The 26222-nt window shown below is 32.8% G+C and overlaps 2 protein-coding genes across 2 annotated transcripts; both read left to right on the forward strand.

Annotated features, from left to right (window-relative positions):
- The first annotated feature begins 9423 nt into the window (after positions 1-9423).
- On the forward strand, positions 9424-15109 carry LOC129901318 (sm-like protein LSM3A). The gene is made up of 3 exons (XM_055976465.1): positions 9424-9582; positions 12203-12298; positions 14820-15109. The coding sequence occupies exons 1-3, from the start codon at positions 9466-9468 to the stop codon at positions 14898-14900; spliced, it is 294 nt and encodes a 97-aa protein (XP_055832440.1). The 5' UTR covers positions 9424-9465; the 3' UTR covers positions 14901-15109.
- Positions 15110-16441: 1332 nt separating this feature from the next.
- LOC129901325 (protein BOLA2) lies at positions 16442-24317 on the forward strand. Its single transcript, XM_055976477.1, has 3 exons — positions 16442-16607; positions 23720-23742; positions 23817-24317. Exons 1-3 carry the CDS (start codon positions 16545-16547, stop codon positions 24010-24012), a joined length of 282 nt encoding a protein of 93 aa, XP_055832452.1. The 5' UTR covers positions 16442-16544; the 3' UTR covers positions 24013-24317.
- Positions 24318-26222: the final 1905 nt, after the last annotated feature.

Consider the following 26222-nt stretch of genomic DNA (forward strand, 5'->3'; position numbering starts at 1 on the left):
GAAGTGAATTTTTTTTTTTCCAAACTACTTTTTAAATAGGCAAAGATTTGAAAGAATTGAATTGTTAATAAATTTTACAAGTTGTCAAAAGGTTTATTTGGCAAAAAACATGTGTAATTTGAATTATTTTTTTTCTCTTGATTTTGATTTTGATTTTTGACTTTTCTACTAAAGTTATTGTGTTTGAACTAAATAATGGGGGGTCAACTTTGCAAGGGTGGAGTCCAAAATTACAGCTTGGAATCATCATATTGGAATAATGTGAAAAGATTGGGGTCAACAATGGATGGTTAAGAGAACAATCATGATTTTCAATTTATCAAAAAATAATTCATTCATATTAACTTCATTGCCTCATTTAATTTTTTTTGATTTGATGTGTGATTTTTATTTTAGGGCTTGGTAATTTATATTTATGCATAAAAATATTACTTTAAAAGAAAACGTTCTCTGTTAAAATTAATTTCATTTCATGATTCAAATAAAGAATATTGTCTCATTTAGTTTATGCACTATACTAAAAATAAGAATCTCAAACCCTATTTTCATCTATTTCATTTTATGTAATATTATAATTTTTTTCTTAAATTAAATTTTTTATTTTATTTTTAATGACATATTTTGGTAATATAAAAAAATGTCAAATATGTTAAGATTATAAACTTTAAATATTTTTTGTTTCTCTTAAACCTTTGTACTCAATCCAATATGAAGGAAAAAATGAAACGAAATTTATATTTTTCAATAAGAAGGAACATTAACGAAAATTAAAACATTTTTCAAAGTATCTTTATTATAATTAAATAACTATAGAGATATTAAGAAGTATAGAAGAAAAAAAAAAGTAGTTTTTTTTTTGTTAGACAAAACCTTGGAATAACTAATTTTGGGAAAAGGGTATATAATAATTTTAATAAATAAATAAAAAAAAAAGGTAAGAGATGAGTCATGGTTATCAATTTGGCCATTTGAGGAGATAGCAGCAAGTGGAAGATAAAGATGAAGTAAATTGAAAAATAGTAATCTTAACAATTATGTCTTCATTTTCCAAGTTGATTTTGTAAGTTTGTGCCTTAAAAGCTACTGCTAAAATTTAGTTCAAAAAGTCGGCCATTACAGCCTACATTTTGGCTTTTCCACCTTTTCTTCTTTTCATACCAAAGTTTTATGGGTGAAATTGTGGAATTGCCTTTTCCTTGCATAGATTAGATCTTGTTCGTTCAATTAGTTTATCAATATATTTGAAATATCTTATAAATTAAATGATGAAATGAATAAAAAGTTTTTGACAAAATAAAAAAATATAAATTATATTTTGTCCCCGCTTCATCGAGAATTAGAATTGACTAATTTTAAATTAAATGGTCGAGAAATTCAACGCCACAATATAAGCACTCTTTTTTCATTTATTCTATCTACGAAAAAGAATTTAGCACAAACTACGAGCGAATGAAGAAAAAAAATTCCTCATGAATATACGTCCAGCTTGTATCTGAACCCCCTTTTCATATCCTCGCACAACGATATTCTTTTTTTGTGCGCCCTTTACCATTTTCCTAAAGTCTATTTTCTTCATCAAATAGCGTCCGATGAAGCTTTGTCGTCGAGAGAAAAAAAAGGCAATTACTTCACTTTACTCGAACTAATCAGGCTTGATATCGAAAATAGAAGAAGATCTCCCAATCAAGTCATCAAGTGACGTAAAAGAGCTCAATCTAGATCGAGATGAATAGAAATGTTTGTGGAACTAATTTTTAATATGATCTATCTTAGCTTGAAGGAAAGAACCGAACGTTTTGAACTTATAAAAATCCCTTTTTAAAATGTGGAAACCATAATTATGATGAGGATTATAATATACGTAGGTTGCATCTGATTATTGATTAAATTTAAGTGTCTAACTTACAAAATGCATCGAGTTCATAAAGCTATTTAGATATTTACCCAAAAAAAAAAAAATTAACTGTTGTTAAGTAAAAGCTACTTCTGATATAGAAAATCAGACGTTTAAAAATATATTTTTCCTTACATAATATTACTGGCTAAACAAGAAAATATATAGATGAAACTTGAGAGTTAAAAGAGGGGGAGAAAATAGGAAATTTAGGAATAATATTGTCAACGTTCATATAGTTTAGGAAACACAAAATAAAATATTTGAATAATTTGATAGGAAGTTTAGCTATAAACGTCATTTTTGTTTAGTCTCCCTTCGATATTTAGTACTCATTTTGTGAGTCGATTGATTCAATTTCACAATGAAAACTCTTATTTTAAAAATAAAACACTCTCTATTAAATATAAATACTATTTGTATTTCATATTATCATTTTGTCTGATAATTTTGTGATCTTAACTTGACATGAATATTCACAATGATTAATTTACCTTTATTCTATCCTTTAACTTAATGTTACTTTTGAGGTCGTGGTTATTAATTACACGTTACTAATGGCGTATAATTTTGTTCCAAAGCGAAGTATTCAAACTTGAAATTTCCTTCCACTTTCTTTAGTTAGATAAAGATCTTTTTATCAAGTTACTTTGACTTTACATTTTCTCCAACTCCTTTGTGTCTTTGATTTTTTCTCTACTTTCTTGGGGTTTACTATGAGGCAAGGCGTTCGAATCAGTATGTCAGTATGTAAATTATATGATGGATACGATAATAAATAAATCTCTTATATTAGTCAATTTACTTATGAAAAATATAGATCCACTGATAGGAGTGATCAAAAGCGAATCCACATATATAATAAAAAAAGTAAAATAGAGTATTGGTCAGGATCGACATCACGGGGATGGATTTTTGGGCTTACACTAACGGACCAAGTATACTAATAAAATTTGAATATAACAAATAATGCACCCTAAAAGGACATAGAAGTGTACTTGGTATGCTAGTGTAAGCCCAAGAATCCACCCCCGTGACTTATGGTCGATCCTGACCAGCACCCTATTTTACTATTTTTATTATAAGTCAATTGATGCATCTAGAGTTTTCAAATCCTGAATTCGCCTCTGATTCAAATCTGACGTCTTCCACTCCATTTGGATGGTGGTTTCCATGATTTCATAATGTACGGTGTTGTATCGTATGGTATGATATTGTATAATAATTTTGTTGTTTGGTTTGACTGTATGGTACTGTATCGTAACTGATAAATTTATGAAAAATGTTCTTAATTATTAGGGATAATGCACAAGTAACCCCCTCAACTATAACTGAAATCGCTAGGACACACCTTAACTATACATAGGTGCTATTACCTTTATGAATTATTTTAAAGTGTAATAAACACACCCTAAAACCTATATAATCACTCACATGAAGGGAGGTGATTTACACTCACCTCTATATCATCCTTACATCAGCGTCACATCACTAAATCTTCAGATCTAAAAAAAAATAAAAAATCGTCAGATCTAAAAAAAATAAAAAATTGTCAGATCTAAAAAAAATTTAAAAAATCATCAAATCTAAAAACAAAAAATTAAACAATTGTCAGATCTAAAAAAAATTAAAAAATTAAAAAATCATTATTTTTTTTTTAAAAAAAAGAATTTAATTTAAATTGTGCTCACTATATATAGCCTAAACTAAATCTCTAATATGCAATATATATTTTTCAAATTTCATGTTAAGTGTTTGAGTAAAAAAAAAAATTTTAAAAAAATTCTTCTGATATTATACAAATTGATGAAATATTTGAAAAAAGATCACCGACAATTTAAATATATTGTGGAAAAATATTTATATTTCTAAAAATGATAAAAATTGGGCTCTATTTCATAATGAAAAAAAAGAAATTTTAATTAAAAAGATATCAACTTAAGTTTTAACGTTAACTACTTATTTTTATTAATTAATAATGAAAATGTCTAATTGAAAATGGGTATGTGTCCAAATTAATCAGATTTTAATATTTTTTTTTCGTCTCTCACATGCCTCTAAGAGAGTGAACACATTTTTTATGTCACCTCAGCACTGAATGATGAGTTTATTACATTTTAAAATAATTCAGAGGGTAATAGGACTCATGTATAGTTAAGGTATGTCCTAGCAATTTCAGTTATAATTGAGAGAATACTTATGTATTATCCCTAGTTATTATAAATATTAAATTTATTATTTTCCAACTCTAATCTTACTAGACATTTTCCAACCATTTTAGATTTCTATACTTCTCACATTAATTGTCTATTCAAACAAGGATTTTCTAGTGGCTAAACTATTATGAAAATTATCCGCAGGGAAAGGTAATTAAAGAAAAAGAAAGTAAGAAAAATGATTAGAAGCAACGGATCACGAAATGAATTCAGGATACGAGTGAGACTTTCATGAATCATATCCTATCGGATGAGAAAGTGGTGGGGGAATGAAGAAAGCACAATGGAAGTATACATTCTTTTTTGTTTGTACCAAAAAAATAAAGAATAAATTAGAATTATTTAAAATTATGTAAGAGTATAAATAGAAAAAAATAATCAAATTGGTGGTTTCAAAAAGTGAGAATTTTCATGATTATAAAATTATGAAATCAAATTATATCATATTATTTAATTAAAAAAATAATTAAATTAAATATAATTCTCTTACTAATCATATCATATCATACCACGAAAAATCACCAAGTTAGGGTTATGATTGAGGGGAGGTGGTGATGATAAGTTTGAGTTTTATGTATGATTAACTGCGTTGGAATTACAAAATGAAATAAAAGTAATAAGATGAAAGTAACATAAAGTTGGCCTTTGGGAAAAGGAAAGAGACAACTAATCATAGAGATATCAATATATTACATGGAATTCATTTACGTAATCTCAACGCCAGGTCACTTTCCTATAATTAATTATAAAATTTTAAAATAGGAGCAGTAATTTTTTTTATTATTCTTAAAAAATGAATCTAAGAAAGTGTGTCATTTTCAAAATTGCCAAAGAGTGAAGTAATTATCTTTGAACCAATTATCAACCACTTGGAGTAAATCTGTGGTTGTAAACTTGCGTGCTGTCCCACACGGTTTACTTTCAAACTTATCCAAACAACTTTTAATAAGGCTCGTTTTATATTACTTGTTTATTTTTTTATTTAATAGCTTATTAAAAAAAATATAAATAAAATGAATACTTTTATTAAACTACTCTTTAAATCTTTCGATATGCTTTAGTTACGTGTTTTATTCGATTATTACCAAAATTAATAATGAAAGAACTTTCTTGAAACTTTAAAATAGTTATACTTTTACGAAGAATTGATTTAAATGAAATGGAGATTTTTGGTTAATTCTTAATTTTATAAATTGATAAATTAAATAATTTTAATAATATGAACAAATAATATGAAATTAAGAGAGTGGATAACAATACAAATAAAAAATATCTTTGGTTGGTCGTTCCATTATATTAACTTTCGTTTTGCTAAAGTGGTGTAAGTTACTCTTCATCCTTAATTAAAAATTTCTTATGCAAATTTTATGTATAAAATTATTTTTAATAGAGAGCATTCATCCCCAAAGACCAAATTAAATGAAAACATTTTTATGCGAGTTCATATTAGTCGAATCTTTAAATTGTATATCAAAATTCAATAAAAAGGATAATTTCTATCGTGAAATTTCAAGTAATTTTATGAAATTACGTTATTCTGAAATTGAAATTTTATTTAGACATGCAATTTAAATTTTTAAATATTTTCTTCCTCATAAACGTGAAAACTTCACAATTTGTGAAAGTTATCAAAACTTTCCAGACTCTTATACAATCTTACTAAGTGAGCAAACTATAGGAGATACATAAGATATCAGAATATCTTAGAAAAAAGGGCAGCCCGGTGCACTAAGGCTCCCGCTATGCGCAGGGTCCGGGGAAGGGCCTGACCACAAGGGTCTATTGTACGCAGCCTTACCTTGCATTTCTGCCAGAGGCTGTTTCCAAGGCTTGAACCCGTGACCTCCTGGTCACATGGCAGCAACTTTACCAGTTACTCCAAAGCTCCCCTTCTAGAAAAAACGGCAGATCAGAATATCTTAGAAACGAATTAATAATTCACATATCTCCATGTTCTTCTTATAAATGAATGATTGTGATTGTATGCTATTACAAACTTTCAAATACACATAATTTTACAAAGGTCTACTAATTCAATAAATCATCAATAACAATAATGAGCTCAAAGATCTAAATTGTTGAAAGGGGTATCCTGTTTTTAGGGTTTCATTGGGTTTACCTTGCTCAGATATCGACCCTACGACAATAAGAAAAGATGATCTTGTGCTATATTCCAGGTGATCTCTTTCCTAGCGAGACATGTGAATTTCGATTGTGTCCCAAATCCCATTTTGTGAATCGAAAGGGTAAGGCCTTATTGTTTTCATTAAGATTAAGACGGCTGAATATGAATGCACACGTGAATATTAAGACGTGCATTAAGATTAAGACGTCTGAATGTGAATACACATCTGAATATTAAGATGCGTATTAAGATTTAGAGGTATAAATCTGAATATTAAGATGTTACGTTAAGATCTGATATTAAACAGTTAAGATTGTTTGTTTACTATACATCTGAACGTATGAAAATTGTCTTTATTTATAAAATAATAAATATAAAATTCAAACAAAATATTGAATTGATCTAATACTATATCAATAAAATATTTTAAAATTTTTATATGATAATTAGTGATGGTGATGACTAATGATTGTGATTGTATGTGCAATTTGGGGTGGTGTTCACTGATGATGGTGATTATGGTATAGTGGTTGGTACTAGTGATTAACATGGTTATTGTTGGTAGCAATTGATAATTAATAGTGGAATGATACTTATAACTAATGACAGTGATGAATAATGACGGGGTTAGCGATATATAATAATAACTAATGGTGGTAATTATCGATAGTGATTAGTAAATATAATAATGATTGGTGGCGATGATTGTTATTGGTAGCTAATGGCGATGACAATTGAATTTTGTGATTGACGGTAGTTGTGGTTAGGCTGAGAATGATGGTTGTGGATGATAAGTGGTGGTGATTGGTGATATTTGTGGTTGGGTTGAGGATGATGTTTGTGGATATATAGTAGGTAGTGAAGATTGATAGTGGTTGTGTGTGGTGGGTGAAAGTAGATAGAGTGACCGTGAACTGTCATATTTGTAGAAATTTTTAAATAGACATCTCAATGATATTAAGATTTTGTTATAGATCTTATTCATTCAGGCCTATTCAGACCCATTAAGTGATTGTAAAATTAAAAAAACAAACGCACTTAATGATTAAGATCTGAATGATTAAGATTCAGACCTTGAAATCAAATTGACATAATGACTGACGTCTAAATGATTGAGATTCAGACCTTGAAAACAAACAGACTTAATGACTAATATCCGAATGATTAAGATTAAGACCTTTATTAAGTGCCAACAAATAAGGCCTAAGCCTACTCATATGTTAGCTTCTCTCAAAAATTGATGCAATTTAATGAAGCATCCGAGCACAGTTCACACACATTGATCAATTAAAAAAGTTATCGTCTTTCCAATAGCTTATCTATTGTTTCATACACTTCTAGCATTTCGTTAATTATTAGAATGTATACTCTTAAGTAGGGGTGTTCATGGTTCGGTTTGTGTCGGTTATTGATTAAAACCATAACCAAACCAATTTAAGCAGTTATTAAATGTCTAATACCATAACCAAACCAAGTAAAATAATAACCACGGGTTTGGTTATTGTCGGTTTGATTCGGTTATTCGGTTTATGACTAGACGAGACAATTCAAATATTCTCTCTCTACATTCTTCAAATTCTTACGAAGCTTTTTTTTCCTCACGGCCTACAAAGGTTTGAAACAGAAAGGAAAACAACTTAAATATTCGAAACAAAAAAGAAAATAACTTAAAATCAATTTAAAATTTGAAAAATTTCTTACAAACCTTCTCAAAATTTGACAATCTTGTACTTGGGGTTGAGAAGTTGAGGTTGCTCGTGAGCCTTCACTGTTAGTCTATGACTTTGTGAGAAACCAACATTAAAGGAACATAAATGTAAAAGGAAAACAGATACTAGGGTTTTAAAGTTTTAACTTTTACCTTATGTTGCTGTCTGCTGCTTAAGTGCTTAGTGCTTATTAGGAATTTATGATTTAGAATTGGACTTGAGAGTTGGGCTAATGGATTTAGATTGTTGGACTTGGACTGCTGTTTAGTGTTTATTAGAATTTATAATTGGGCTTGAGAGTTGGGCTTGGATTGTTGGGCCTTAAAAATAAGTAGATTAATATTAAATTAATAATTAAAAGGTATAAAATATCTTTAATTATTTATGAAAAACTAATATTATACATATAAATAATTATAAATTTTATGTATATAATTATCGGTTTGGTTCGGTTATTTATTCGGTTATTTTTTTCTATAACCATAACCAAACCAAAAATTATTAGTTATTCAAATTTAAAACCAAATCAAACCAAACCAAACCAAATGTCGGTTTTTTTATTCGATTTGGTTAAATTTTTGATTTGATTTTGGTTTTAACCAAAACTGTGAACAACCCTACTCTTAAGTATGCTTTTAGATATAATAGTAGATACATATAGCGACCTTAAAGAATTATCTCTGTTTTTCATTTTAACACCATATACCTATAACCTAATATGCACTCTAACATTATTCAAAATGTATGAATATATAAATTGAAACAAAAATATGATCACCTCCCAACATAAATAACAGAAAGAACTAGAAAAAAATCAAACACAAAACCTAAGAGCAATAATTTATTTTCATCTTACTATCAAATGATATGGTGCATCAGATGCGACTACTTCTCCCTTTATCAGAGATTATAATTTCGAGCTGAGGATATTGAAAAATCATTGATAAAAAGAACTTTATAGACATAAATGAAAAATCAAAAAAGAAAAAAAAAACTAAGCTAACATAGCTACTCTCTCTCCCCCTAATATATGTATATAAAGCGTTACTTTCAATTTTTTTTATCTAACACAGCTATATTAGAGTTTAATATCAAATCTCCCCTCTCTCGCTCGCCACTTTCTCCTCTTTCTCTCAGCCCCCTCTCCCGCTTTCATCTCTCCTAATATAATTATAGGATTTTACAGCCTGCTTGTCTCTCTCCTTTATCGCTCTCGATTTCGCTCACCTCACTCCTTTCTAAACTATTTCTATGAATTGTAACTAAGCAAACTATATTATTCATTATTATGATTCAAACTATAGCTATTTATCAAAATTCCTGAAAGAAAACAAAAAAAAACTTTCGATCTCAATTGGGCTGACTATTGAACTCAGATGGGGCTATACTTGGGCTTACTCTGTATAACATTGATAGGGCCTGTAAACGACCCGCCAGCCTAACCCTCCCCATTTCCTTATAATTAGGGAAAAGAGCCACAGATAGTCGCGTTTGAATTTGCAGAGAGAAAAAGATAGCGCAATGGGAAGTGAAGAGGAGAGCACAGTGAAGGAGCCATTGGATCTCATAAGGCTTAGTCTTGACGAGAGAATCTACGTTAAACTCCGTTCCGATAGAGAACTCCGTGGCAAACTTCATGTATTTTACTAACTCTTTCCCCCCCAATTTCTACTCTCGTTGTTTGTTCTATCTTTTTGTTGATAATTTATCTGTTGAATTGTAGAATTGAGCCTTAAATTGATGCAAGTTGGTGTTTTTCTAAGTTTTAAATCTTGCTAACTTATGCTGTTACCTGTACCCCTTTTCCTTCGTATTCTAGGGTTTATGATATTTTGTTGTTTTCAATTTTCTTTCATGTTCAGGTTTTCATTTCAATTTGTTTGACTTGTTTTGGCTTGACACGGTGTTTCAAAAAATAAAAATATAATCTTGTGGTTTTAAACATGCACTTGGAAAATTAAAATTAAGGAGTTAGCAGAAAAATTCTTTTAAAATTGACTAAAAAGTGAAGTAAGACAAACAAATTGAAATGGAGGAGCAGTTGACAGAGCACAATTATATGAGTTAGGCAGAAGCCAATGCATTGATGGGATATGTTTTCAAGCATTGGCCCATCAACCACTAGACCGAAGTTTCGTTGGTTTCTTCCACTTTCTATTACCTGTTTTGCATTTCATGCGAAGTGTTATTATGGTAGGAAATCGAGGTCGATTCGAAGTGTATGCTAATATGTATCCTAAAGGTTTGAATTTTCATGTTATATAGGAAGTTCTAAAGAATACATACATACCAAATATTCTTTCGAGGAAAATATATTGAAGATTATGATAGTAGGTGCTAATGGATGATGAATAGGAAAGAGGGTGTATAAAGATACTAATGTACTATCATTATTAGGGGTGACAATGGGGCTGGGGTGGGGGGATTTTGCCTTATGCAGTGCGGAGCAGGTTTGTCTCTATGCGGGTGAATGGCAGGGCGGGGCGGGGTGGGTTTTTAAAGAATTTAGTGTGGGTGAGGGTGCGGGTTGTGGTTTTTTTCTATTGATGCATATGTAAGGAGCCAGAAACCTTGCCCACATCCAAAATTACATTGAGTGAGACAAAGTAATCAATTCATAATTTATTAGGCAAGTGTATAATTATGAGTAATTAATAAAATTGTATTTTTAGAGTGTAAGTATCACACATATTTTATTTATTTATTACTCCCAGTTGGTATAAAATTGAGTTTAAATAATTTTCCTTGATGAACTTCCAGTTTGTTGCGGTAATTTTTTCCTTTTAAATTCAATTCATTTCCCAGTTGAATTAAGGATACACGTCATGACAGAAATGGAAACAACTATCATATGATTGTACAACAATGGAATATTAGATTTCCCAGCAAAGGGTATGATTATGACAGTCAAGATACTAATTAGCAGAAAAATGTAATTTCTTTTTTATGAATTTCACTTTTAGTATCAAACTCAATTTAGAAAAAAATATGTCATGCGGGGGTGGGTGAGGTGGGGTGTCTATGCGGGGTGGGGCGGGTTGCAAACAGAACTTTTTGTTATGCGGCACGGAGCGGGTTGAAGTCTTCGTGGGTTTGACCTGCCGCCGCTCCATTTGCCATCCCTAATCATTATTAAAGCAAGTAATATAAAAATGGGGAGATTTTGGGTTTCAACTATTATGCCTGCTGACCAAGTTTTGTAACGTATTGGTATGTTGTTAATACATAAAACATGTGTAGATAATATGCAGTCTACAGCACCTGAAGACTATCTTTAAGAAGCTGGAGGCGAAGAGAGATAAGGACAATTGTATTCTATTTTTCCTATAAAATCTCTTTTTTGCATGATAGAGATGTGATTTTCTGTAGTGTTAGCATTTCAGCAGAAAACAAGGGAGAAGTTCTTTCTGTTTACTCAGATGGGGTTATGAGTGACTAAATGTTGACATGGACTGAAAATAGTAGAAGGAAAGCAGCATGATCACTCTCATGTGGGTGTAAGAAATAATGTGATAAGGCAGAATGCCTATTTTGCTGATAAGAAAGCCGTTTGAGTAATTTCATTTGTCATTATCTCCTGAATAATAAAATTTCTGAAAAATAGGAATAATAGGAAATAATTAGACGCAGAAAAGAAGACCTTATATGTGAAAGGAAGCACCTAACAGACAAAGTAAGACTAGACTATCATCAGAGCAAATATGTCGAAGCATCTTTTCCCAGTGTCAACATTCAAAGATGGTTGGATGCGAAAACTTTGACAACTAATGTTGGAGGGGAATAAGCAATGACTTGTCTCCATCATCAATGAAAACTACTTGCAGGCGAAAAGGCATTATATTAAATACAATATACCTGCATAATAAGTGGAGATTGTGTTTTTTTTTGTTTGCCTGTTTCTTCAAATATGTGTTTGCATGGTTACTTAGTCAAATTGTCAATTGTTGCATTACCAAAGAATGCTGAAGAACAATTACAATGATGTTCCTTATAAACAAAGGAGCAATTGCATGATCTTGCTGGAAATTACTGAATTATGTTTGTTAGGGGATTATCTTGCTATTGCTCTGCTATAAGCATACTATAATTTGTTTTTGTCTGCTGATTCTTGGTTAATTTCACAGGCATCATAAGTTCCAAAAATCCATTTTGATTTACAAGCATACAATTTAGTTTTGACTTCTACCAATTCCTTAAAATTTTACGGAAAAAAAATCTTGTGAGGTGACACTAAGCTGTTGTGTGGTTTCCTTTTCAGGCTTATGATCAGCATCTTAATATGATTCTTGGTGATGTTGAAGAAATTGTGACCACGGTTGAGATTGATGATGAAACATATGAAGAGATAGTTCGGGTATGCTTTATTTCTCTTACCTACTCTTTTCTTTGGTTTGAAATTAAGATATAGTTCCTCTCCTTTTCTGGTCATTGCAATGGCAATACATTGTTCTAATTAGCAGCATACCCTTGGTTGTAATATGTTGGACAAGTGGACTATACCTACTGCTCTGTAAAATAAGCTGGCTTTGACGGCCACCTACTCTGCGTCAATAGGGTGTCGCTTTAGAATTCTCCCAACTTCCAGTAGAGCGTATTCCTCAGCAGATAATGTTGTTGATTTTTTTCCCAATATGTCTTTGTCGCCACTGTATTTTGTTTCATTTCTCCATCAATAGTATTCAGTAGTGATGCTCAATCATTTCTTTCATACCAAGTGACATTTGCTGTAACTTGTCTGACCCCCCTCGGAAACTAGTGGATGATTGGTGTACACAAGATTTATTAGGCAGTTCCTGTACTTGGAAATGTTTACGAAGCATTGCTTTCTTATATGGCTAATGTAAATTAATGAGTTATATGGGTAGATGAAAACAATATGTTGCTCCTTGTATGTTTGCATGAACTCCGATAATAGTCTAAAATAAGAATGGATCATGCTAGAGAAGGCCAGACAACACATGTATAAAGCCAATATGATTCAGATCTCATCCACCACAGCATATCAGGTCATCCAGATCTGGGTGTGCCAGGTGAACAAAAGGGTCAGCCTGATTTATGTTGAGGAAATGAGGGCATAGTTCTCTCCCGTTTTGTCCCCTTTTTGTGCTGTAGAGTGAGATTTACTGAGAGGGATTTGGTTATTGTAGAAACAGCCAGAAGTTTTGAATGGTTGATTCAGATTAATGGTTAGGATGGAAGTAAATGCGGAAGACATGTGGAGAGTTATGCGGTGCAGGAAATTGTGGTACAAAGGAAGAGTAGAAGCAGTTTTCTTGATCTTCAAATTTATTGGGTTGAGAGGAGGGAAATTTTTGGTCCAGTTTGAGCAGCTAGGGGTGACCGGTTAGCGGGCAAAAGATAAGGAGCCAAGTCCGTTGCTGTAGACTCTGCAAGCGTTATGGCTTCTCATGATGAAATGAACTTTAGTTCTTAGAAGATAGGTGCTCCTTTTCCATCTGATGTTTCGAGAAGCTTTCTACTCTTATTACCAGTTGTAGTAGAACCAGGGGTGTATCCTAAGGGAGGGGTGTCGATTCACGTGCATCCATGCTCCCTTCGTTAGACCATGTATATCAATATTTTAACTCTTCAAAACTACATAAATACCTATGTGTGTAACCAGGCTTAAAGAGTCCTATGGTCCAATGGGGTGCACCACTATTATTGAGGTTGAAATTGAAGGTTCAACTCCCACGGTCCATCTTGTGTTTTAATTAAAGTAATTTTTTCTCTCTCTTGGTTTATTCTTTCAAAACTCCCCAAGTTTTGACATATTGAAACTCTACTTTCCTTATATAATTGTAAAATTTTACAATTAAGCCAAATGTCTCTATTAAACCTAGTAGCAGTAGAGGATGTCACATATAGTCAATGGGTTCAACTAATCCCAACATCTTAATATGGAGTATAGATATTTGTGAAGAATTACTAAAATTGTAAAAACAAATTGTACATGGGTTCAACATCCAAGGGTGTGGCCTAGTGGTCAATGAAGTGGTTGAGAATCCTGAGGTCTTAGGTTCAAAACTCAGTGGAGATAAAAAACATTAGGTGATTCTTCCCATCTGATCTAGCCTTGGTGGACAAAATTACCTGGTACCTATTTCCGGTGGGAGGTGGTTGGTATCCCGTGGAATTAGTCGAGATGCGTGAAAGCTGGTCCGGATACCATGGTCATCAAAAAAAAAAAAATTGTACATGGGTTCAACCAATCCCAACTTTCTTAATATGGAGTATAGATACATGTGAAAAATTACTATTTATTTAAAACATTGAACCTATAGTTTCAGGAGTATAATTGGTTTAATAGTAGGAATCATAGAAATGACACTAGGTCAGCTGATTACAGTACCGCTATTTAAAATATATTTGGTTTTTAAAAGCTATTAGTCTGTTTCGGCAATTGCAGACTGGACTTGCTTCTTTTCTACCCGACCTTCGGATATGAAGTTGGATCTGTCAAAGTCTAACTTATACGTGTGAAGGTCTGAAACATTAAAAGCCAAAGTTCAAATGTCTGAAGTTGGACTACCAAATCCTAGCTTTGACCTCAGGTCCGAACTTGAATTTCATTCAACCTTTCGACCTTAGGACTGAAATTAAGGATATGGTAGACCCATCAGCTATAATTTGAAAATTTGATGCGATTTTCAACTTCAGACCTGCATGTCTGAAGTTGATTCTGAGGCAGCTAAACTTTTAAAGCTTCATAAAATTTCAGCTATTCTTTAAACTAATGTATTTATTTTTGATTGCTTTTTGCAAGAGCTGTTGAGTGTATGTTAATGTTAGTTGGGGAAGAATGATTTTCCACTTTTTCTGCACACTAATGATTGCAAAATCAGCTGACAGTGGTTCTCTTGATTGTGTTTTAGGCGACAAGACGGACCATTCCTTTCCTATTTGTTCGCGGAGATGGTGTAATTCTGGTGTCTCCTCCACTCCGGACTACTTGATCAGGAGAGGCGTAGTTGTGTATCCAAATCTGCAGGCACACTACATTTGGTTTAAGGTGCTGCAGGTGACTCAGTGGAATAGTTGGGGGAAGGGTTGTATGTAGTCGTGTGTTTAAAGCCAAAGATTAGTAATTTTGAAATCCTTGTGTCCTTTGTAGCATTCATTTTAAAGTGCGCATAACTTTAAAATGAGAAAATTCTCCATTCTATGCCCCCCTCGTTACTATCTATTAATTCAAAGGTTTTAAGTTGGGTTCACTTGCACGGTGGTAAAAGATCAAAATCATTTTTCACTGTTATATATTCAGTTGTTTTTTATTAAAAGATTAAAAAGATCTCTGTTGAGACCAAATTTTGAAAGGAAAAAGGAAATATTTTCCCTGTTGTTTTCAAGCATCAACTCTTATTTGTTCTCTCCTTTTCTCATTGTGATGTTTCATTTTATTCGAATTGGATTTCTAGGAACCTATGCGTTTTTGCTGTCCTCAAAGATCCCCTATTCTTTTGAGTAATCGGCCACTTATCTTGCTATTTTTTCACCCTTATAAAATCAATTTTTTAAATTTCATTTTCAAATTGAAAAATTATTTCTGGAGATAGCACTTTTGTGTTCCGCTATTCAATTTGAAAAACACTTTTATAATATTCGAACAATAATTTTATACTTCACCAAAGTTTAATTTTATACTTCACCAAAGTTTCAAACTACTTTTGGGGAAATATACTGTTGAAAAATATCTTTTAAAAAACTAAAGCATTTTTGACTTTCCATGCTTGACTGATAGGTAATATTAATCTTTTTAAGTTTGCTAAAATTAATTACTTTTAATTCATGCCAAATATTTAATAAATTTTGATTATTATATTTGATGGGAATCCAACTACTAGTCACATTTGCAAGGTTTTACGTAGCTAATTATTCTTATTATTTTCTTATTATCTATTTTTTATTTTGCCCTTTTTAAAATTTGAGCAGACTTTTTTGGTGCTTTCGATTTATTGTTTTCACAATTCTTATTAAATTAACCTCCAAATATTAAATATTTTATCGAGATGAAAAATATTCACTTTTGAGTTTTAACCATCTTAAAAGATTAGGGGTTGGGTGATATGGAGGATGAAAATAAAGTTATTCTTCAGTAATAGAGAAAGTATATGAAATAACTTATTTCATCATTATAAAATAAATGGAAAAGGGTCAAAACTATCCTTCAACTATTCGAAATCGAGCACATATATCCTTAAACTATATTCTGGCTCAAAAATATTCTTTTCGTTATACTATTTACTTACTTCTACCCCTTCGTTTAACAGAATAAAATATGACATCCCATATATATTAATTTCATGATTATAATATAAATAATAAAATAATTATAGATAATATCAAAATTAATTAATATCTCTAACCAAACATAAAATAAAATAATTCTACATGTGAGATTATTATTTCCTCATCTTTCAAACAAAAGTAGTCAAGATTCAAGAAGTAGTATATTGAAGGAAATATACCAACAAAAGATAAAAGAGAATATTTTGGTCATTTTGCTCCAATTCCCTCTATAAGAAAAAATCACAAACAAGGGCAGAAACTCAGAAGAAAAAAAGAAAAGCAAAACGGTGCAAGGAGTATAGAGAGAGATCATGGGGGTGACGAAGGAGCAAGTAGAATCTTCACTAACTGCAAAGCTGAATCCTTCTCATCTGGTAGATCTCTCTCTCTCTTTCTCTCTCTCTAATATATATATATATATATATTTCATTTCTATTTAGCTGTTGATGCTGGAAACAGTTATTTGTTAACAGAAGTTTCTGGAACGTGTGTTTCTGGGGTTATTTATTTCTGTTTAATTTGCGAGTGGGTTTGTAGTGCCCTCGCTAACTTTAAATCTGCATTAATTGGGGTTTTGCACTATGAAGTTGATATTTGTTGGATTTTGCACTTTCCCAAACCTAGAAATAGATGATAGCTAATGAAGTACCAGCCTAATGGTTGATGTGAAAGGTTGAGACTAAGATGTTTTAGGATCAATGTCTGTCAAACTTGTACATTAGTATTCTCTTCTCTGGTATGGTGCTTAAAGGTGCCAATTTCAATTTGTTGGTAGTTGGTAGATTTTCTAAGAATTTGTAATGGAAGGGAGACAAAAGCACAACAGATGACAATCTGCAAGGGAAGTGTGTAAGAGTCAGGTGATGAATACTGCATGGAGTTGAATTTTCAAAAAGTTGAATTATGTAAAACAATTCTGAGGTTTTTTAGCTCAGTTTGTTTTCTGGTTAGCAGAAGTAGTATGTGCAAAGTACATAGCTCGCCGTGGTAAATGACTATGGGAAGTGTGGGGGTATTTAAGACCCCTCTTTCTACCCTCTTCATACCTTAACCCCATGGAGACCCTACTGAATTGGAAAGTTGAGAGGCAAGGAAGTGTCACAATTTTCAAACTTTTGGTCTTGCATCTGAGTTGGAGTATAAACGTTAGTCCAACACATTTTATATCTGGTCTACTCATTGCTTCACAAATTTGGTTAACTATGGTTTTGACCAGGTATCTTGCTAATTATACCTAGTGAAATCCCACAAATGGGGTATGGGGAGAACAAAATATAGGCAGACCTTACTACTACCTCGTAGAGGTAGAGAGACTGTTTCTGAAAGACCTTCGACAACAAATCCAGGTACAAAGAAGGAGACAATTAAGAAAATATAGCAAGTAACATGTAAGATAGTGCAAGTCTACTAGAAAGAAGGAAAACAACGATAAAATAGTGCGATAATTGACACACACTAAACAACATACTAGGCCAAAATCTCATAGGAGCAGTCCCAATGCACTTCTCATATAGGTGAATTCATCAATTGCATATTGCTTTAAATACACCATTCTTAAGGACTTTGAATTCGCTAAGAGTTAATAACTCATCCTCACAATTAGTACTAGTTCAACACTTTCTTTTAGTGTGTAGTGTCAAAATCGACTTATTTTTACTCATATGACCTTCATAGGATCTCCAATCACATAGGTTGAGTTGTCATCTCTATTGACAATCATATCAGCCTTATCCCCAATCCTTTTGAGGTTTGAAAAATTAATTTTCTTCCCGTTTAGTCAGAGGATCAGTCAAATTATCTCTCAGTAGTTGTTTAATGACATCATATCTCAATTTCATGTGTCTACTCTTACAATTATAATTTTTTTTCTTTGCAACAACAATTTCGGCTTGACAATTATATTGAATAGACCAAGCAAAATTTCTTGGCCACTTAGCCTCAGAACAAGCTTACTCCAGAGCTACAGTCTCTGGCTCCATAGTCGATCTAGTAATATCGTTTACTTAACTGATTTTCACGATATTGCACGTCCACTAAGGGTGAACACATAGCCACTAGTGGATTTTGTCTCATCTAAATCAAAGATTCGATTTGCAACATGTGTACGACTAAGTTGTCATCGACGATCTTATTTAAATTGGGAAAATGAGGCTATATTCGAGCCTAAAGTTTAAGTATCAAAGGTGTATAAAGGTGATAAGTAATAGTTGAAGGAAATAAATTTTGGAAAGGAAAATTAATATGGAACAAAGTGAGTCACCTGTGTCTTGATCTATATGCTTCACTTGCTTGAGCTATGTGCTTCGCTTATGTGTTTCACCTACTTTCTTATACGTCCTACTTGGTTGAACTACTTGCTGAGACGTCCTACTTGGTTGAATTATTTGCTTAGACATTTTACTCAATTGAGCTACTTGCTTTCACATCCTACTTGTTTAACAAGTTTGACCCACGTGCTTAAGAAAAATTTAAGACCTACTAGTCTATCTAAGTGACTAGTAGGTGCCCACTTAAGAACAAAGGGCCAAAATTTAAAGAATTTAAGTAGGTGCATCGCCTACGTAAGAATAAAGGGCCAAAGATTAAAAAGGGCAGTAGGTGCATCACCTACTTAAAGGCTTATTGCCTAAAGATAAGGGCTAAGGGGCGGGGCTGTTTTGGGTCAGCCCAAGACCCATTTGCCCAAGCCCATTAAGGGCTATATAAATGTATAAGCAGCTCCATGGGTCATTTGCTTGAGCTATATGCTTCACTTATGTGTTTCACCTACTTGCTTAGACATCCTATTCGGTTGAGCTACTTGCTTAGAGGTCCTACTTGGTTGAGCTACTTGCTTAGACGTCCTACTTGGTTGAGCTACTTGCTTAAACGTCTGACTTGCTTGAGCTACTTACTTTACGTCCTACTTGCTTAACAAGGGTGACCCACGTGCTTAAGGATAATTAATGACCTACGAGTAGGTGCATCACCTACTTAAGAATAAAGAGCCAAAATTTAAAAAGTTAAGTAGACACATCACCTGCTTAAGAATAAAGGACCAAAGATTAAGAAGGGCATTAGGTGCAACACATACTTAAAAGCTTATGGACCAAATATTGCCAATAGGTGGGCTGCCTTGGGTTAGCCGAAGACCCGTCTGCCCCAGCCCATTAAGGGCTATATAAATGTATAAGCAACTCCATGGTTTCATTTACACTTATAATAAATGAGCTATCATATCTCTTGAGAGTGAGTTAACCGCCCAAATTCCCTTTAGGGTTGTTGAATTTTTTCTTCATTTCAGCAAATCAGTCCACTAAATCACCTTCTATCCTTGGCTTCAAGTATATTGGAGAGATTTTTAAAGGGAATAAGTGAAGGAAGTTACAGGACTTGGGCAGCCAAGCAACCACCTCTCTCTCCTAAGTTCAAGGTAAGAAATTAGCAAGATACATGGTCAAAACCACATTTAAACAAAATTGTGAAGCAATGAGTAAACACTGAGACATTTAAATGTGTTGGACCAACGTTTATAGTCTAACTTAGATGCAAAACCTGAAGTGTGAAAATTATGATACTTTCTTGGTGTCTCTCGTCTTTTCAATCGGTAGGGTCTTCATAGGGTTAAGGTGTAGAGAGTGTGTAATGAGGGGTCTTAAATGCCCCCACACTTCCCATAGTCATTCTCCAAGGTGAGCTTTGTCTTTTGTGCGTACTACTTATGCTAACCAGAAAACAGACTCAACTGAACAACCTCAAAATTGTTTTACATAATTCAACTTTTTGAAATTCGACTCCGTGCCTAATTCCTCACTTGAGTGAGAGAGAGATATGAGAGCTGATTTATTATGTATAAATGACCCATGAAACTGCTTATACGTTTATATAACCCTTAATGGGATGGGGAAGATGGGTCTTGGGCTAACCCATCTATTGGCCCTTTATCTTTGGGCTTTAAGCCTTTAAGTAAGTGATGCACCTACTGCCCTTGCCCTTTATTCTTAAGTAGGCGATGCACCTAATTCTCTAAATTTTGGCCCTTGGTTCTTAAGTAGGCACCTACTAGTTACTTACTTAGACTAGTAGGTCATTCATTTTTTGTAAGCGTATGAGTCGTCCTTGTTAAGATAGTAGCTTAAGTTACTAGGATGTCATTTTTTGTAAGCGTATGAGTCGTCCTTGTTAAGATAGTAGCTTAAGTTACTAGGATGTCAAATAAGGTAGCTCAACCTGGTAGGACGTCCAAACAAGTAGCTAAATCAAGTAAAACGTCTAAGCAACTGCTTAATCTAGTAGGACGTCTAAACAAGTAGGTGAAAATTTATTGGAAAGAGAGGAAGTTAGTAATTGTTCATGGGCATTGTTAAGAAGTCCCACATTAGTAGAGGGATGAGAAATTGGTCTCCTTATATGAACTTGGATAAACCTTCCCTCATGAGCTAGGTTTTAGGGTTGAGTTAGGCCTAAGTGTCATATCTTTACATGGTATCAGAGCCAGACCTATCCCAATTTGTTGTTCACCGATATTGGGCCTTTATTTATAAGTGTTCACGCTCTAGTTGAGGTCTGGGCGTGCGGGGGAGTGTTAAGAAGTCCCACATCAGTAGAGGGATGGAAAATTAATTTTCTTATATGAACTTGGACAAACCTTTCCTCATGAGCTAGCTTTTGAGGTTGAGTTAGGCCTAAGTGTCATATCTTTATAGGCATATTTTAAAATGTTGCGAAGGGTATATATAAATTAATTTGAGTACCCAAGATATGATCTAGCGGTAAATGAAGTGGGTGGTAAATCATGAGGTTTCAAGTTCAATTCAAATTTGGCTGAGGGAAAAAAGTACTAGGTGATTACTCTCTATCTACCCAAGCTTTGGTGGATAGTGTTCCAATACATGTTCTGGTGGGAAGTAGCAGGTATCCGGTGAAATAGTCAAGGTGTGTACAAGCTGGCCCTGACACCAATGCCATAAACAAATAATAAACCAATTTGATAGTTTAGGGGTGACTCTGGATTTTTGTTTTGGGTCTACGTGGCTTTGTCGTGAAAAATGATAGAGCCAAGCTGGACATCTGTTAGAGGGAGGGGAAATTAGCAGTTTTGGGCTTTCATGGACCGGAAAGGAAAATAGACGCAGGCAAATGTAAGACAAATAGAATATTCAATGATAAAGTTGAACCTTTTTCCTTGGTTTTGATCACTAGCCACAAATTACAAGTTTTGGAAATGAACATGGTTAGATCATTTAACATCGAAATGATTTTCTGAAAAAGGAACTAACTTGTTAAAGTGTTTACTAAAAAGGTGCTTTAATAAATCCTTATCTCAAGAGCATATACCATCAGAACAAGATTTCCGGTACATCAAGGGCTGGGGGAAGGAACTTAGGTGATGTTTGGTTGGGAGTAGTGGAGATAATAATCTCCACATAAAACTTGACGCTAATATAATGTTTGGTTTCACTTTTTCTTTCAACAAACTTTAAGATATATTATAGTGCAATGTTTGTTTCCACTTTCTCTTTACACATAACTAATTTCCTCATAAGTTATACGGGTATCTATATATTATTTTATGCAAGATAAAATATGGAATAAGAATGCGGAGATTAGTAATACACGGAGTAAAATTATTAGATGACAAAAATAACCCTTCATGTGGTAACCAATATTTATCTTGTTGAAAGAATAAAAAATATGTTTTAAAATATGCACTATATAATAATTTTAGTAGACAAATCAAACATCCATTAAATAAATAATCCTTACCCTACAGTCCTTGCATTATAACCTTAACCTTTTATTTCAATCCCTACATTACAATCTCTACATTGTTAGCGATGCATTACTAATTCCTGCATAACTTGCTTCTAAACCAAATGACCCCTTAAAGCGTTGAGGAACTTGAGATAGTTGCTCTTTTCCAGGAATACATATATGAACTACCTATTATTTATGTCAATAAGAGAGACGTCATGCTAAGATTTCAGGTACATCAAGGGCTAGGTGGAAGAACCTTACAACATTGAGGGACCTGAGAGTTGTTCTTTTCCTGGAATACATATAGGAGCTACCTATTATTTTGTGTCAATAAAAGAGACGCCTGTCATGTAGGTTGTAAATCTTCTAGGTTGTAAATCTTCTTTCTGTATCTAATTAAGTGTATGCCAATCTCTAAACATACTACATAATAAAGGCTTCAAGCATTACTCATTTTGAAGTATTATCTTTTAATTACACTTTCTGAAGTGTAAAAGAATAATGAGAAGGAAAGCAAAGAACCAGTTGTTATGTCAGGTTTAAGAGAGGTATGCATGTATGAATTTACAGGGAGCATAATTAGGAAATAAGCACTTAATGTGGTCTAATGAGGCAAAGCATCTTTGAAGTTGATATCCTGTTCCTCATAACCAGCTGACAATGATCATCTGTAAATTGGAGCACAGGATCTTTGTATGGGAAAATTTGTAAACTTTGATATATAAAAGCCACAAATTTGTTTGATCACCTCAGCAGTTCATGGGTATGCTATATTTATTTGTCTATAATCCTTCTCTATGATAGTTATTTCTTAGCCGAATAGGATTTCTTTTCATCATATGCTTATAATTTTTTCCTGCACATTTGGGCTTATATTGATGTTCTTGCTTGTACTTCCTATTTTTGAGTGCTGAGATATGTGGAGTTCTTTGATAATCCTGGAAAGCCAGAAAAGTTTCCTAGTCAATGTTTAGTTGAAGATAACGTTGGATGAGGTAGAACCTGGGCTCAACATTGAAATTCTTGGATAGTCACGAGAAATCTGGCTTAACTTATTTCCTTCTTTTTTGGCGCTTTCCTTTCCAGTGAAAGACCTTATTAGGCTCCTCTTGTCGTGTATATAAAAAATTTGGTTAAGGCAGTCAGTCAATATAGATTGATCCGAAATCTGATTCAAATCCAATATAGTACCTATGGGTACATAAGAAATGTATTGAATCGATTCTTTTTTTTTTTGGGGGGGGGGGGGGGGGGGGGAGATAAGGCTAGATTTGTGAACTCATAAAAAAACAACCCAACTTATGCATTTGAAGGCCATCACTTGAACAAAAATGTTACCAGCGTTAGTGCTTTGCTTTTAAAGTTTTTTTTATTTTTATTTTTTTATAAGAATTACTCTCTCAAAACATAAATAAAATTAATTAATTAAGAAATAGAAGTATTTGAAATGTTACCTTTTAGTTATCTATGTTCGAGTTCCGAGTGGGATGTAGAAGGGGGGGGGGGGTAGCTTTTTAGAATTCCACAGATCAAATGAGTGTGTTGATTAATTCTTTTCTTTGATCACTTCATGCACCATCTAGACGATCATTGGAGAATCAAAAGCACTAATCCATTACTTATTATGTTCTAATTTTTCTTTCAAACACTGAAAAACCTTCATGTTTTATTTATTTATTTAGTCCATCCTGTTTGCCTAGTAAAAGTACCCAAGCATTTCTTTTGATTTCCTTCTCTTTTTTTTTTGCAGGAAGTGATTGATATGTCTGGGGGGTAAGTTCATGTGCATGGAGTTAAACATTCTTTTAGGATCTCTGTTCTTACATTGGAGTTGTTCTTGTTTTCAGATGTGGTGCAAAATTCTCTATTGTCATCGTGACAGAACAATTTGAAGGCAAGAGATTGCTGGAGAGGCACCGAATGGTTAATGGTGCACTGGCCGAAGAGATGAAGGAAATCCACGCTCTCTCTATTACAAAAGCGCTCACTCCAGAGCAGTGGAAACAACAGCAGGAATCTGAAAAGGCTCAAGCAGCTGCTTAAATTAATCATGATATAATCATCTTTCTCGACGAAATGCTTGTCACTCAACCATAAGTCAAATACTCTCTTCACCTTATCTAACGTGGAGGTTAACTGTTATAGGTTAAGAAAACTGTAATCTATCATGTTTTGATTGAACTTGCTGGATTTGAGACTCTTATGATACTTTTAACTATTGAATAATGGTTATTGCTTAGATGACAAGTGATGACATGTTTGTACCCATACGAGCTCATTCAGCTTGTTATGAGCTTGGAACTTTGCTGCTCGTGTGTTTACCTTTAGTTTTCGAGCTTAGCCATTAAGTTCTTACGAGCCTCATACAGAGCAACACTCCTTTAATTTGATGAGAAGTAAGGAAGTCGGTCTCTTTTCAGTACCAATCCTTATTTACTATGTTCGTATATCATTTTCTGAGTGTATAGCTCAGTTGATAAAGCATTGAGCTATTAACCTAATGGTAACAAGTTTTGATTGTTTTTTCCCAAAACATTCAGTACCTTCTGTCCGATCAAAATTTGTTTCTCTTCTGATGAGATTAATGTACGGTTAAAAAAAAATCGCGTTTTTAAAATCATAAGTGCCTTCAAAGTATATATGTAGCAATGAGCCAATAAGTATAATTAGTGGAGATTTTATTATTATATGAAAGAAATTAGGAGATGAGTTTATGCATATATTAGTAACAAGTAGATCAGAGACGCCTTTGGTAGCGTGAAATTTCTTAGCGTGAATTTGAGTTAGTCACACGGATACCAAACACCACATTTTGTATATTTCAACGGGTCCTTCCACACAGATACCCAAAAAGAAAAAGTAAGTGCCACTTGAAATGTACATTTGGCCAAAAAAAATAATTCTTCCAAATATTAGGTAACCACTATTGAAGAATCATGTTCCTAAGAATTTCAAGAACAAAACTTGTTACTATCAGCAATATATTTGATCTTTGAATACAATTCCTTTCCTTTTTTTTTTTTGGTGAATTTGACTACAATTCTACAAATTAATACACAAATTTCTCCCCCAAAGAAGTGATACTTACATGGATCATTTTCATAAGAAACTATTCATGTTACCTAAAATAGTCTAATCACAATATAGCCACAGAATAATACTTTAACTTTGACAGAATATAACACTATTTCAATGTCTCTGTAGAAAATAAGATTCATGGGATTTTGGATTAGACTATTGGAGAGGTAATTATCATTTTTTAATAATGTTTTTTGTAGTATAATATTATTATTACATAATGCAATTAATGTAAATTATAATGAGTTGAAGAACATCGTACATTATGGATGTTGAGGTCCAATATTGATTATCAATTAATTTATGACTCCGACATTAAAAAAGAACCGCTATTACTGATTCTCCACATACGCCTCAAGTGGCTAAGGCCCTTTCCTTCGGGCATGGCGCTCTCCTTGATGAAGATATAGGTACAAATGGGCAATAAAGTGTTTGCCTAATATTTTTTTAATTTTTCTTGGCTGCTAATAGGAAATACAACTGTTTACATTTTCAATTATTATGATTTAGTTTTTTAAAGATAATTCTATAGGGAGATGTCTTTTATAAGCTAGTGACTCTTCTAACTAATTAAAGTTTCACAAATCGAAAGGATTATTGGCGTATAGTAACACATAACATCTTAAGAAAATCCTTTTAAATTTGAATTATTGGGTTATTATTTTTATTTTTTTAAAGGTATTTTCACATTCTAGGTGTAATTCTTTTTATTAATTTACTTAAAGTTTAACATTTAGCATTCAACCTGTAGATGTTAACTTTTTTAAACTCCTTACACTAATTTCATCAAATTAATTACTCTTTGGTTCATCTAATATTGCCTTATCTAACGATCGAGTTCAGTACTTTGGCATAGGGGCGGATGTAGAGTTGCGGTGCCAGTTCATCTGAACTCAGTATTTTCGACACGAAATATGAATTTATATGTAAAAAATATTTAAATTACAATAATGGTACATCTGAACTCATAATTTTAAAAACTTAACGAATGCAATGCTAAAATTGAACTCCTCTAGATGTACCTTTACTTTGGTGGAAATCATCTTGCCAAAAAATTTGAAGTGACTTCAAAACTTGTCTTCAATGTACAAAATAAGGACAAGACTGATCATATTAGTCTAATCAAAAATCATATTTCAAAAGAGATCATATTCTTATGTACACTCAAATGTCGT

This window comes from Solanum dulcamara, chromosome 1 (assembly GCF_947179165.1).
Source record: "Solanum dulcamara chromosome 1, daSolDulc1.2, whole genome shotgun sequence".
NCBI classification, from domain to species: Eukaryota; Viridiplantae; Streptophyta; class Magnoliopsida; order Solanales; family Solanaceae; genus Solanum; species Solanum dulcamara.

Bases quoted from the DNA above. Each gene is read 5' to 3' on its own strand.
- LOC129901325 (XM_055976477.1), top strand. From the start codon at position 16,545: ATGGGGGTGACGAAGGAGCAAGTAGAATCTTCACTAACTGCAAAGCTG. The intron at 16,608-23,719 runs GTAGATCTCTCT...TTTTTTTTGCAG, and splicing joins AGCTGAATCCTTCTCATCTG to GAAGTGATTGATATGTCTGG. The intron at 23,743-23,816 runs GTAAGTTCATGT...TCTTGTTTTCAG, and splicing joins GTGATTGATATGTCTGGGGG to ATGTGGTGCAAAATTCTCTA.
- LOC129901318 (XM_055976465.1), top strand. From the start codon at position 9,466: ATGGGAAGTGAAGAGGAGAGCACAGTGAAGGAGCCATTGGATCTCATA. The intron at 9,583-12,202 runs GTATTTTACTAA...TTTCCTTTTCAG, and splicing joins AACTCCGTGGCAAACTTCAT to GCTTATGATCAGCATCTTAA. The intron at 12,299-14,819 runs GTATGCTTTATT...ATTGTGTTTTAG, and splicing joins CATATGAAGAGATAGTTCGG to GCGACAAGACGGACCATTCC.